The sequence below is a fragment of the Rhinopithecus roxellana genome, chromosome 17 (assembly GCF_007565055.1).
Source record: "Rhinopithecus roxellana isolate Shanxi Qingling chromosome 17, ASM756505v1, whole genome shotgun sequence".
NCBI lineage: Eukaryota > Metazoa > Chordata > Mammalia > Primates > Cercopithecidae > Rhinopithecus > Rhinopithecus roxellana.
Window position 1 is genome coordinate 39,537,639 of NC_044565.1, and position 14,072 is coordinate 39,551,710.

General features: G+C 40.3%; 1 protein-coding gene across 4 annotated transcripts in view; it reads right to left on the reverse strand.

Moving 5' to 3' along the window:
• Positions 1-3,583: 3,583 nt before the first annotated feature.
• LOC104678996 (WD repeat-containing protein 35-like) overlaps positions 3,584-14,072 on the reverse strand; it is a 77,739-nt gene continuing 67,250 nt past the window's right edge. For all 4 annotated transcript variants that reach the window (XM_030920682.1, XM_030920681.1, XM_030920683.1 and 1 more), the window contains 2 exons: positions 4,383-4,623; positions 3,584-4,052 (listed from right to left, as the gene is read on the reverse strand). In XM_030920682.1, coding sequence (XP_030776542.1) covers positions 3,902-4,052; positions 4,383-4,623 — 392 coding nt within the window. In that variant the 3' untranslated portion in view covers positions 3,584-3,901. The remainder of the gene's footprint in view (positions 4,053-4,382; positions 4,624-14,072) is intronic.

Genomic DNA, 14,072 nt, shown 5'->3' on the forward strand with positions numbered 1-14,072 from the left:
CCCGGGAGGCGGAGCTTGCAGTGAGCTGAGATCCGGCCACTGCACTCCAGCCCGGGTGACAGAGCGAGACTCCATCTCAAAAAAAAAAAAAAAAAAAAAAAAAAAAACACAATCAGAGTAAAAAAGCAACCCACGGAATAAAACAAAATATTTACAAGTCATATATCTGATAAGGGATTAATACCCAGAATATATAAAGAACTTCCAAAAACAACAACAACAAAGCAAAACAACCCAATGTAGAAATGGGCAAAGGATTTGAATAGACTTTTCTCTAAAGAAGATACACATATGGCCAATAAGAACATGAAAAAATGTTCAATGTCACTAATAATTAGGAAAATGCAAATCGAAGCTACAATCAAATACCACTTCTCACCATTCCAGTAGGATGGAAACTATTAAGAAGAAATAAGTGTTGGTAAGAATGTGAAGAAACTGGAATCTTTGTGCACTATTGGTGAGAATGTAAAATGGTGCAATCACATAGTATGACACTTCTTCAAACACTAAGAATAAAATTACTATTTGATTCAGCAATTCCACTTCTAAGTATATACCCAAAATATCTGACAGCATGGTCTTAAAGAGATATTTACATATCCAGGTTCATAGCAGTATTGTTTGCACTAGGTAAAAGGTGGAAGCAATCCAAGTGTCTATCAACAGATGAGTGGATAAGCGAAATGTGGTATACTCATACAATGGAATATTATTCAGTCTTTAAAAGAATGGAAATTCTGCCACATGCTACAACATGGATGAACCTTGAGGACATTACATGAAGTGAATTAAGCCAACCACAAAAAGCCTAAATGATTCCATTTTATGAGGTACCTAGAGTAGTCAAATTCATAAAGACAGAAAGTAGAATGTGGCTGCCAGGGACAGCTTTAAGGGGGATAGGGAGTTATTGTTCAGTGAGCATACAGTTTCAGTTTTGCAAGATAAAGAATTCTGGAGATGGATGGATGGATGGTGGTGGTGGTGGTGGTGGTAGTGGTGAAATATGTACAATATGAATGTACTTAATAAATATAGTTAATTCCACTTTAACTGTACACTTAAAATGATTAATATAGGCAAGGTACAAGAGTTCATGCCTGTAATCCCAGCACTTTGAGAAGCTGAGGTGGGAGGATTACTGTGCTCAGGAGTTTGAGGCTGCAGTGAGCTATGACTGTGCCACTGCACTCCAGCCTGGGCGACAGAGCTAGACCATGTCTTGTAAAATATTAAATTTAAAAACAATTAAAAATGGTTAAGATAGTAAATGTTATGCTATGTGTATTTCATCACATAAAAAATAGGGAAAAATCAAGTGGCAAGTGTGTTTTCTTTCTTTCTTTTTTTTTTTTTTGAGAGCGGAGTCTCGCTGTGTTGCCCAGGCTGGAGTGCGGTGGCGCGATCTCGGCTCACTGCAAGCTCCGCCTCCCGGGTTCCCGCCATTCTCCTGCCTCAGCCTCCGAGTAGCTGGGACTACAGGCGCCCGCCACCGCGCCCGGCTAGTTTTTTGTATTTTTAGTAGAGACGGGGTTTCACCGTGTTAGCCAGGAGGGTCTCGATCTCCTGACCTCGTGATCCACCCGCCTCGGCCTCCCAAAGTGCTGGGATTACAGGCTTGAGCCACCGCGCCCGGCCTGGCAAGTGTGTTTTCTATAAGAGATCGTCACAACAACATTGCATTGAAGTCATTCTTACTGTATTTCTATTAATTGATTTTGTTGCATCCACTGCAGTTTCTGCTTTATAAAGGTGGCTGCTATGAGCATAGATATTAGGTGTTATGTCTACAGATACTCTTACATGTTACATTGTTATTGTGAATAGCAGTTTTTAGCATTATCAAGTATTCTTGCTTGTAGTACTTAACTCACCACATCAACAAATTGAAGAAAAATCTCAACAGATGTAGAAAATTCAGTTAATAAAATTCAACTCCCTAGCAAACTAGGACAAGAAGACATACTTATTAAAACCTACCAACAGAATGTCTACAGAAAATATAATAAGCAATGATTTCTTAAAATATTGAAAAATTTCCTTTGAGATTAAGAATAAGACAAGGATACCCAGTATCATCACTTTAATTATTCAGCATTGTTTTGGGTATCCTAGCCAATGCAATAAGATGATAAAAAAAAATAACAGATATGACAATTGAGAAGTATTTTTTTAAAAAAAGCAGTCATTAAGCACGGTTATATGGTTGTATATGTAGAAAAGAAGTGCAAAGGACTGAGAGTGACAAAACATTTTTGAAGAAGAAAAACAGGCGGCCTTCCTCTGTCCTCCACTCCTGTCGGGATGTCAGGACTGCAGGAACTCCGTCCGAGAGCCCCACCGGGGGACTCTGTCGGCCTTCTTTGCCGGAGGCCGACAGACCTCTTCCCCACACCTTAGGTGACCAAAATAAACTTGCAGTTTTGCTCCTAAAAAAAAAAAAAAGAAAAGAAAAGAAAAACAAAGTAGGACTTGTACCAGATAGCAGGACCTATTTTAAAAACTATAATAACTGAGACATTCTGCTTTGGGCCAAAGAAAGACAAACAGATCAATGGAACAGAAAAAGAAACCAGAAATTGGTACCTGCATATATGGACTTGCTTTTTTGTTTTTTTGTTTTTTTTTTCCATATAATTGCACATCAGTGTGGAAAGGGTGGACTTCAATTAGCTGGAGGTATAATTTAATTTTTTTAACTTTAGAGAAATATCTTAGGAGCTGATAGCTCTCATTATAAAGACATAATACAGAGCCCACTATCTATCTTAAGCTCATCTAGGCTCTAAATCTCATAGCTCACTATTCCCAATCTGCAACATGCTGAACTTGCCTGGGTCTCTACAAGACAAAAACATCAGATTGAGAAAGTGCATTGCAGCTGCAATAACAAAGTTTCATATCTCTATGTATTGCCTCTACTAAAGGTAAGCCAAACCTCAATAAAATAATCTTGCTGAAATAGTGCAAAGTTCTGTCTTTAGCCACAAAATGGGAATTCATGAGAAATAGAGAACATTATTAGCTATATACAAGACATAAGAAATGGTCCATTACAGATCACAACTGTTTATCTTCTAAATTAATAATCCATGAAAACAGATGCATATCAAGAAAGAATCACTCCCTCAACAATACTTGTGTAAATGAAGGGTCCAGCTTAGTGACAATGTTTCAGTAGAAGCTATAACTACAAAATGGATATTTTTGTTTGTTATTTTCATTATAAATAGAGCCAAGTTTTCTGCACAATCATATGAAAGTGTAAATTCCAAATGCCATCTCTTGAATGAAACTAAAAGGACAGGTTTTAAAATAGAAGAATAGGGCTATTAGAAACAATTTAGATTGTAAAAAAATGTCTTTAAAATGCCATCGCCTCACTTCTGAATATATAATAAAGAAGACATTCAACGCTTATTTAATTAACTATGGCTACAGAGAAAGCTCATTGCACTATTACAATTGTTTAACTTCCTTGTAACATGGGTTATAAAAATTCTCTAAATTCAACTTTGCCCCACTCCCATGCCTCCCCCACTCCCCACTCCCTTCAACTTTTTTAACGAATTCAGTTACCTTGACACTGTGAGAAAAATATTTATTTGGAATACTCCCATGGTATCATGTAACCAAATACAAGATAGACAAAAGAGAGAGGGAGACAGAAAATATGGTTGATTTTCATACATTTATATGAAAATCAGCCTTATTATTTCACAGTTGTATTGCCTTAAAAATTATTTTATTAACATGTATTTTGTGCAAAAATTCAACTATAAATAATGAGGCTTATTTTCATACAAAACTCATAGAAATAAACCTTATTACACATACAGCATATAGCCATTTATTGATGTTACCTATATTTTACGGTTATATACAGTTTATCATTCCTTTATCCCACTGGACTATGGCATAAGGGACAGAAGCTGTAGTGGCTTATTTCCTGAGCAAGGACACCATGCTTGCATACACTGCACATCCAGAACTGATCCTCAGTGATCGGGCTTCCTGTGGCAACGCATGTTGGCAGTTTCCCTTCTCCACTGTAAAACAAGGGGAGAAACAATTCATTATACTTTAAAACTTCTCATTAGTCTAACTTAATTTATTTAATACACTTAAAAAAACCTAAACAATAAAAATTCCAAGATTAATGTCAAATACTTTCATTTAAAAAAGTTTTTTCAAGAAAAAACCTTACAATGAAAAAATAAAAGCATGAATACACTTGTAAGAATAAATAAAATAGGGTATAATGTTAATGTGAATTGCTTCAAAATTTAGCGCTTTACTTCCTACATTAAACATTGTACTTGTAGAAATCCAAGCTTCTAATAAGGTAGAATGACATCCACTAATTAAAATTAGCCTACCCTTCCATAAGGCTGCCCAATTGAGGTTTTCTGTTATCTTTTGGTGCATGTTTGGTGAATATTTCTAAAGCGAGGTCTTCATACTGCTGTTTCTGTTCTGAACTGAGGCTCTCTAAAGATTCAAGTTTAATGAAAGCTTTTGAACAAGTCCCAAAGGCTCTGCTGGTGCATGCGCAGAGTGCTAGCAGAGAGTAGATCTCCACAGGAGGGATGATGTCTTCATAGTCTTTCAGATGAAGAGCTAAGAAAAACAGGACAATTTGGGTTTTTAAAAATAATTATTATGATATTATGAACATGCATAAGGAAGAATCTAAGTTAAGGTGTTTTCGTTGAACTTGCATGAACAAACTGAAAGCAAACAGTGTTGAGAGATGGGAGCACTAGGAGGAGGAACTAAGCTACATGATATCCAAGGGTCTGTGAAGCTGGCTAACAGCTCATCCTGTGAAAAGATGCTACCAAATGCTACACATGGCTGTGCCAGCTCAGAAATACACACACACATACAAAATTTTGGTGTCAATTTTTCTTCAATTTATGTTAGAAATTTCTGTGGCACTTCAGAAACAGCAAATGAGTATTATACTATGTTAATCATAAACTGCAAGGTAATACCAGGTTTCCTTTTGTTAAAAAAAAAAAAAAAGCAAAACAATATAAGCAAAACAGTATAAAATAATATGTTTTTTTCTTTGTGTTTCTCTGGACAGATTATTGCTTTTGTATTACTGATTTTGTCGTTTGTCTCACTGAAACAATAGGATTTTGTGAAAATGAGTCTCCAAGTTGTCAGTTCAGACAATTCGAGTTACAGCATCTTATTTGCAATTATACTGGAGATAAAAATCTTTCTTTAAAATGCACTGTAGACTTGGGCCTGTCGGGGGTGGGGGACTAGGGGAGGGTTAGCATTAGGAGAAATACCTAATGTAGATGACGGTTGATGGGTGCAGCAAACCACCATGGCACATGTATACCTATGTAACAAACCTGCACGTTCTGCACAGGTACCCCAGAACTTAAAGTATAATAAAAAAATGCAGACTTAATATTCGATTTAATATTAAGACAGTATTAGACTTGACATTAGATTCATAATCAATTTGTATCTTTTTATTCTCTAGACCTTGGAATCTTAAAAATACTTCGTTATAGTATTATCAAAAATTTCATAAAACAAGCTTAAAACAATATATTCATGTGTTTTACAATCAGAATCTTATAAACTGGTTCTGGGGTCAAGTATTTACAACAAAGTTTAGTAGAAGAAATGTATATAAAATGTAATCATTCAGTTATAATAAACCGTATCCTCTAATTTCATATCCAAAGCATAATAGGTTCAAGGGTAATACTTTACAGGTCATATATTGTTTCAGATCATTTTACCACTGAGAAAAAAAAAATGAGGCATATAGAGATCTTCACCCAGTAGGTGAAGCATCTCAAGTTAAAGATCTAACTGTTCTTTTAAGTCTAAAAATAGTGTATAAATTGAATACGATACAGCTATTTTAAACAGTGTATAATTTATATCATATACTAGTCAAAACTAAATGAAGGTCAGTTATAAAATAAACAAAAATAGAAAAATAATTTTTATATGTAATAACCAATTAGAAAAAAAATTTACAACCTCATTGTTAATGACAACATTATCATTAACATTGTTAATGTTAGGAATAAACTGAAAAATAAACGTTTAGAGCCAGCAAGAAGAAAACTACAAATCTTTAGAAACACAGATACGCAAGTGATTTCTAAAATGGACATTTCTGACAAATATCACATGTTCTCACTCATATGTGGGATCTAAAAAAGTTGACCTTGCAGAGCTTGCAGTGAGCCGAGATTGCGCCACTGTACTCCAGCCAGGGCGACAGAGCAAGACTCTGTCTCAAAAAAAAAAAAAAAAAGTTGACCTTGGCTGGCAACATGGCTGAATAGGAACAGCTTCCAGCAAGATCGACGCAAAGGTGGGTGATTTCTGCATTTCCAACTGAGGTACCAGGTTCATCTCAATCATTGGGACTGATTGGACAGTGGGTGCAGCCCAAGGAGGATGAGCCAAAGCAGGGTGGTGAGTCACCTAACCTGGGAAGTGCAAGGGGATGGGGAAATCCCTCTCCCAGCCAAGGGAAGCCATTAGGGACTGTACCATGCACTCCAGCCCAGCACTTTTAACACAGTCTTCGCAACCTGCAGACCAGGAGATTCCTTCCGGTGCCCACGCCACCAGGGCCCTGGGTTTCCAGCACAAAACTGGGCAGCCATTTGGGCTGACACTAAGCTAGCTGCAGGAGTTTTTTTTTCATACCCCAGTGGCGCCTGGAACACCAGCGAGACAGAACCGTTCACTCCCCTGGAAAGGGGGCTGAAGCCAGGGAGCCAAGTGGTCTGGCTCAGCAGGTCCCACCCCCACGGAGCCCAGTAAGCTCAAGATTCACGGGCTTGAAAGTCTCGTGGTTAGCACAGCAGTCTGAGCTCAACCTGGGATGCTTGAGCTTGGTGGAGGAAGGGGCATCCACCATTGCTGAGGCTTGAGTAGGTTGTTTCACCCTCACAGTGTAAACAAAGCTGCTGGGAAGTTGAAACTGGGCGGAGCCCACCCCAGCTCGGCAAGGCCCCTGCAGCCAGACTGCCTCCTCTCTGGGCAGGGTAACTCTGAATAAAAGCCAGCAGCCCCAATCAGGGACTTATAGATAAAACTTCCACCTCCCTGGGACAGAGTACCTGGGGGAAGGGGCGGTTGTGGGCACAGCTTCAGCAGACTTAGATGTCCCTACCTGGCAGCTCTGAAAATAGCAGCGGATCAACCAGCACCGCGTTCAAACTCTGATAAGGGACAGACTGCCTCCTCAAGTGTGTCTCTGACCCCCGTGTATCCTGACTAGGAGACATCTCCTAGTGGGTTCCTGACCCCCATGTATCCTGACTAGGAGACACCTCCCAGTAGGGGCCGACAGAGACCACATACAGGAGAGCGTTGGCTGGCATCTGGCAGGTGCCCCTCTGGGACAAAGCTTCCAAAGGAAGAATAGGCAGCAATCTCTGCTGGTCTGCAGCCTCCACTCGTGGACCTCCAGCAAACTCCAGCAGACCTGTAGCAGAGGGGCCTGACTGTTGGAAGGAAAACTAACAAACAGAAAGGAATAGCATCAACATCAACAAAAAGGATGTCCAACTCAGAGACCCCATCCGCAGGTCACTGACTTCAAAGACCAAAAGTAGATAAATCCATGAAGATGGGGAGAAACCAGCGCAAAAAGGCTGAAAATTCCAAAAACCAGAATGCCTCTTCTCCTACAAAGGATCACAACTCCTCACCAGCAAGGGAACAAAACTGGATGGAGAATGAGTTTGATTGACAGAAGCAGGTTTCAGAAGGTGGGTAATAACAAACTCCTCCCAGCTAAAGGAGCATGTTCTAACCCAATGCAAGGAAGCTAAGAACCTTGAAAAAAGGTTAGACGAATTGCTAACTAGAATAACCAGTTTCGAGAAGAACATAAATGACCTGATGGAGCTGAAAAACACAGCATGAAAACTTTGTGAAGCATACATAAGTATCAATAGCCAAATTGATCAAGCAGAAGAAAGGATACCAGAGATTGAAGATCAACTCAATGAAATAAAGCAAGAAAACAAGATTAGAGTAAAAGGAGTGAAAAGACATGAACAAAGCCTCCAAGAAATATGGGACTATGTGAAAAGGCCAAATCTACGTTTGATTGGTGTACCTGAAAGTGATGGGGAGAATGGAACCAAGCTGGAAAACACTCTTCAGGATATTATCCAGGAGAATTTCCCCAACCTAGCAAGGCAGGCCAACATTCAAATTCAGGAAATATAGAGAACACCACAAAGATACTCCTTGAGAAGAGCAACCCCAAGACACATATTGTCAGATTCACCAAGGTTGAAATGAAGGAAAAAATGTTAAGGGCAACCAGAGAGAAAGGTCGGATTACCCAAAAAGGGAAGCCCATCGGACTAACAGCAGATCTCTCAGCAGAAACCCTACAAGCCAGAAGAGAGTGGGGGCCAATATTCAACATTCTTAAAGAATTTTCAACCCAGAATTTCATATCCAGTCAAACTAAGCTTCATAAGCAAAGGAGAAATAAAATCAATGTGCAAAAATAACAAGCATTCCTCTACCCCAATAATAGACAAACGGAGAGCCAAATCATAAGTGAACTCCCATTCACAATTGCTACAAAGAGAATAAAATACCTAGGAATACAATTTACAAGGTATGTGAAGGACCTCTTCAAGGAGAATTACAAACCACTGCTCAACAAAATAAGAGAGGACACAAACAAATGGAAAAACATTCCATGCTCATAGAGAGGAAGAATCAATATCGTCAAAATGGCCATACTGCCCAAAGTAATCTACAGATTCAATGCTATCCCAATCAAGCTACTAGTGGCTTTCTTCAGAGAATAAGAAAAATCCTTTAAATTTCATATGGAACCAAAAAAGAGCCTGCATAGCCAAGACAATCCTAAGCAAAAAGAACAAAGCTGGAGGCATCACGCTACCTGACTACAAACTATAGCACAGTAACAAAAATAGCATGGTACTGGCACCAAAACAGATCTATAGACCAATGGAACAGAACAGAGGCCTCAGAAATAATGCCAAACATCTATAACCATCTGATCTTTGACAAACCTGACAGAAACAAGAAATGGGGAAAGGATTCCCTATTTAATAAATGATGTTGGGAAAACTGGCTAGCCATATGCAGAAAGCTGAAACTGGATCCCTTCCTTACACCTTATACAAAAATTAACTCAAGATGGATCAAAGACTTAAACATAAGACCTAAAACCATAAAAACCCTAGAAGAAAACCTAGGATGGCCGGGCACGGTGGCTCAAGCCTGTAATCCCAGCACTTTGGGAGGCCGGGACGGGCGGATCACGAGGTCAGGAGATCGAGACCATCCTGGCTAACACGGTGAAACCCCGTCTCTACTAAAAATACAAAAAAACTAGCCGGGCGAGGTGGCGGGCGCCTGTAGTCCCAGCTACTCGGGAGGCTGAGGCAGGAGAATGGCGTAAACCCGGGAGGCGGAGCTTGCAGCGAGCTGAGATCTGGCCACTGCACTCCAGTCCCAGCGACAGAGCGAGACTCCGCCTCAAAAAAAAAAAAGAAAACCTAGGCAATATCATTCAGGACATAGGCATGGGCAAAGACTTCGTGACTAAAACACCAAAAGCAGTGGCAACAAAAGCCAAAACAGAAAAATGGGATCTGATTAAACTAAAGAGCTTCTGCACAGCAAACAAACTATCAACAGAGTGAACTGGCAACCTACAGAATGGGAGAAAACTTTTGCAATCTACCCATCTGACCAAGGGCTAATATCCAGAATCTACAAAGAACTTAAACAAATTTACAAGAAAAAAGCAAATAACCCCATCAAAAAGTGGGCAAGGGATATGAACAGACACTTCTCCAAAGAAGACATTTTTGCACCCAACAAACATATGAAAAAAAGCACATCACTGGTCATTAGAGAAATGCAAATCAAAACCACATTGAGATACCATCTCACACCAGTTGGAATGGTGATCATTGAAAAGTCAGGAAACAACAGATGCCAGAGAGGATGTAGAGAAATAGGAACACTTCTACACTGTTGTTGGGAGTGTAAATTAGTTCAACCATTGTGGAAGACAGTGTGGCGATTCCTCAAGGATCTAGAACTAGAAACACCATTTGACCCAGCAATCCCATTACTGGGTATATACCCAAAGGATTATAAATCATTCTACTATAAAGACACAAGCACATGTATGCTTATTGCAGCACTGTTCACGATAGTAAAGATTTGGAACCAACCCAAATGCCCATCAATGATAGACTGGATAAAGAAAATGTGGCACATATACACCATGGAATACTATGCAGCCATAAAAAAGGATGCGTTCATGTCCTTTGGAGGGACATGGATGAAGCTAGAAACCAAGATTCTCAGCAAACTAACACAAGAACAGAAAACCAAACACCACAGATTCTCAGTCATAAGTGAAAGTTGAACAATGAGAACACATGGACACAAGGGCAAGGCATCACACACCGGGGCCCCTTTGGGGGTAGGGGGCTGGGGGAGTGATAGCATTAGGAGAAATACCCAATGTAGATGACAGGTTGAAGGGTGCAGCAAACCACCATCGCATGTGTATACCTATGTAACAAACCTGCACATTCTGCACATGTACCCAGAACTTAAAGTGTAATTTTTAAAAATGTATAAATTTAGTTTCATGAATGTTGGGAATAGGCCCCCCAAAATCTGGTCATAAACAGGCCCCAAACCTGACCATAAACAAAATCTCTGCAGCACTGTGACATGTTCATGATGGCCATAACACCCACGTTGGTAGGTTGTGGGTCTACTGGAATGTGGGCAAGTTAAAGGCATTCTTAAACCACAAACAATAGCATGAGCAATCTGTGCCTTAAGGACATGTTCCTGCTTTAAATAACTAGCCAGACCCATCCCTTTATTTCAAGCCCATCCCTTTGTTTTCCATAAGGGATACTTTTAGTTAATTGAATATCTATAGAAACAATGCTAATGACTGGCTTGCTGTTAATACGTGGGTGAAACTCTATTGGGGCTCTCAGCTCTGAAGGCTGTGAGACCCCTGATTTCCCACTTCACACCTCTACATTTCTGTGTGTGTGTCTTTAATTCCTCTAGCGCCACTGGGTTAGGGTCTTCCCAACCAAGCTGGTCTCAGCAAGTGGCGTCCATCGTGGGGGCTTGAATCCAGGTTGAAGGGTCACCAGAGCGACGGCTGGAGAACATGGAACTAGCTGGAGGACACCCAAGTACTCTTAAAGCAATCCCTGTGGTAAGAAGGGGAGCTCGGAAGCATCATGGTTTAAGAATGCCTTTAAGGGTAACAATGTGACAAGTGTTGGCTGTGGTTTGTTCCACCTTGGTTTTCACATTGATGATGAGGAGGAAGGACAGTATAATAAAGTAACAGAAGAGGTTACAGAGCAAGTTTATTGACAGCTAAAGCTGTAAAGGAGGGAGAGGTTCATCCCTACCCTTCTGCACCCGCTCATTATTATTTTGAAGAAAATGACCCTCCAAATCTTTCTTTTCCAGAGGACACTGGGCAAAAAGTAGTTGCCCCAGTGACTGTTTGAGCAGTGCCTCAAGCAACCACTCTTAGTTCTATTCAGGCAGGAATTCAGCAAGCTAGACGAGAGGGTGATTTAGAGGCTTGGCAGTTCCTTGTTAGAATACACCCCCTAGAACAACAGGGAAATATTACAGTTAAATTTGAGGCTTTTCCTTTTAAATTACTCAAAGAATTTAAACAAGCTATAAATCAGTATGGACCAGGTTCTCCTTTTGTAATGGGACTGTTAAAGAATGTTGCTGTTTCCAGTCAGATGATTCCTACTGACTGGGACACTCTTACTCGAGCTTATCTAACTCCTGCTCAGTTCTTACAATTTAAAACTTGGTGGCCAGATGAAGCTTCCATTCAGGCTGCTCACAATGCCCAGGCCCAACCTCAAATTAATATAACTACAGACCAACTTTTGGGGGTTGGCAGCTGGGCTGGTTTAGATGCACAAGTGGTCATGCAGGATGATGCCCTAGAACAGCTCAGAGGAGTGTGCATTAGAGCTTGGGAAAAAAATCACTTCATGTGGAGAACAATACCCTTCCTTTTGTGCTATAAAACAGGGACCAAAAGAACCATACGTGGATTTTATAGCTCGGTTACAGGAGTCTCTTAAAAAGGTGATTGTAGATTTGGCTGCTCAGGATATAGTGCTGCAGTTATTAGCTTTCGACAATGCTAATCCTGATTGCTGGGCTGCTCTGCAACCTATCAGAGGGAAAGCATATTTAATTGATTATATCAAGGCCTGTGATGGTATCGCAAGTAATCTGCATAAGGCTACTCTGCTAGCACAAGAAATGGCAGGACTAAGAGTGGATAAAGGAAATACTCTATTTCCTGGAGCTTGTTTTAACTGTGGGAAGCATCGTCATACTAAAAAAAAATGTAGAAAAAATCAGTGAGTCAGGCCACCAGATAGGGGAAGAAAGAAAACTGCTGAGACTGAAATATGTCCAAAATGTAAAAACGGAAAACATTGGGCTAATCAGTGTCACTCTAAGTTTGATAAAGATGGGGACCCAATTTTGGGAAACACAATGAGGGGCCCGTCCCGGGCCCCATTCCAAATCGGGGCATTTCCAGCTCAGGCCATTCCCTCACCCCTGTACAATGTCTGTCCCCCACCACAGCTGGTAGTGCCACAGTAGATTTATCCTGCACAAAAGCTGTGAGTCTTCTGCCTGGGGAACTCCCGCAAAGGGTCCTAACAGGAGTCTGTGGACTCTTGCCAGCAGGCACAATAGGATTACTTTTAGGAAAGTCTAGTTTAAGTTTAAAAGGGGTACAAATACATACAGGAGTCATTGATTGAGATTACAATGGTGAAATTCAAATTGTTATGTCTACTTCTGTTCCCTGGAAAGCAGAGCCAGGAGAGCACATAGCACAGCTCCTGATTGTGCCGTATGTGGAAATGGGGAAAAGTGAAATTAAATGAACAGGAGGATTTGGAAGCACAAATAAACAAGACAGCTTACTGGGTAAATCAAAAATCAAATTACTGATCTAAACATCCTACCTGTGAAATAACTATTCAGGGAAAAAATTTAAAGGTTTGGTAGATACAGGAGCAGACATTTCAATCATTTCTCTACAGCACTGGCCGTCCACGTGGCCAATTCTACCCGCTCAATTTTACATAGTTGGAGTTGGTAAAGCCCCTGTAGTATAAGTAGTTATATTTTGCATTGTGAAGGGCCTGATGGACAAACTGGGACTATTCGACCAATTATAACTTCTGTTCCTATAAATTTATGAGGGAGAGAGATTTATTACAACAATGGGGATCACAAGTTCTAATTCCAGAACAATTATATAGCCCTCAAAGTCAGCATATAATGCAAGAAATGGGGTATGTCCCTGGTATGGGACCAGAAAAAAAATGTGCAAGGTTTGAAAGAACTGCTTCAAGCAGAAAGACAAAGTTCCCGCCAAAGATTAGGATATCATTTTTGATGGCAGCCATTGTAAAGCCTCCAGAACTCTACCTTTAAAATGGTTAATAGATAAGCCAATTTGGATAGAACAGTGGCCGCTAAGTAAAGAGAAACTGGAGGCTTTAGAGAAATTAGTTACTAAACAATTAGAAAATGGGCACACAGCTCCAACATTTTCCCCTTGGAATTCTCTAGTTTTTGTAATTAAGAAAAAAATCAGGTAAATGGAGAATGTTAACTGACTTAACAGCCATCAATTCAGTTTCACAAACTATGGGAGCATTACAGCCAGGATTGCCTTCTACTATAATTCCAAAAAATTGGCCTTTAATTGTCATAGATTTAAAAAACTGTTTTTTTGTTTGTTTTTGTTTTGTTTTGAGACAGAGTCTCACTCTGCCGCCCAGGCTGGCGTGCAGTGGCCGGATCTCAGCTCACTGCAAGCTCCGCCTCCCGGGTTTACGACATTCTCCTGCCTCAGCCTCCCGAGTAGCTGGGGCTACAGGCTCCCGCCACGTCGCCCGGCTAGTTTTTTGTATTTTTTTAGTAGAGACGGGGTTTCACCATGTTAGCCAGGATGG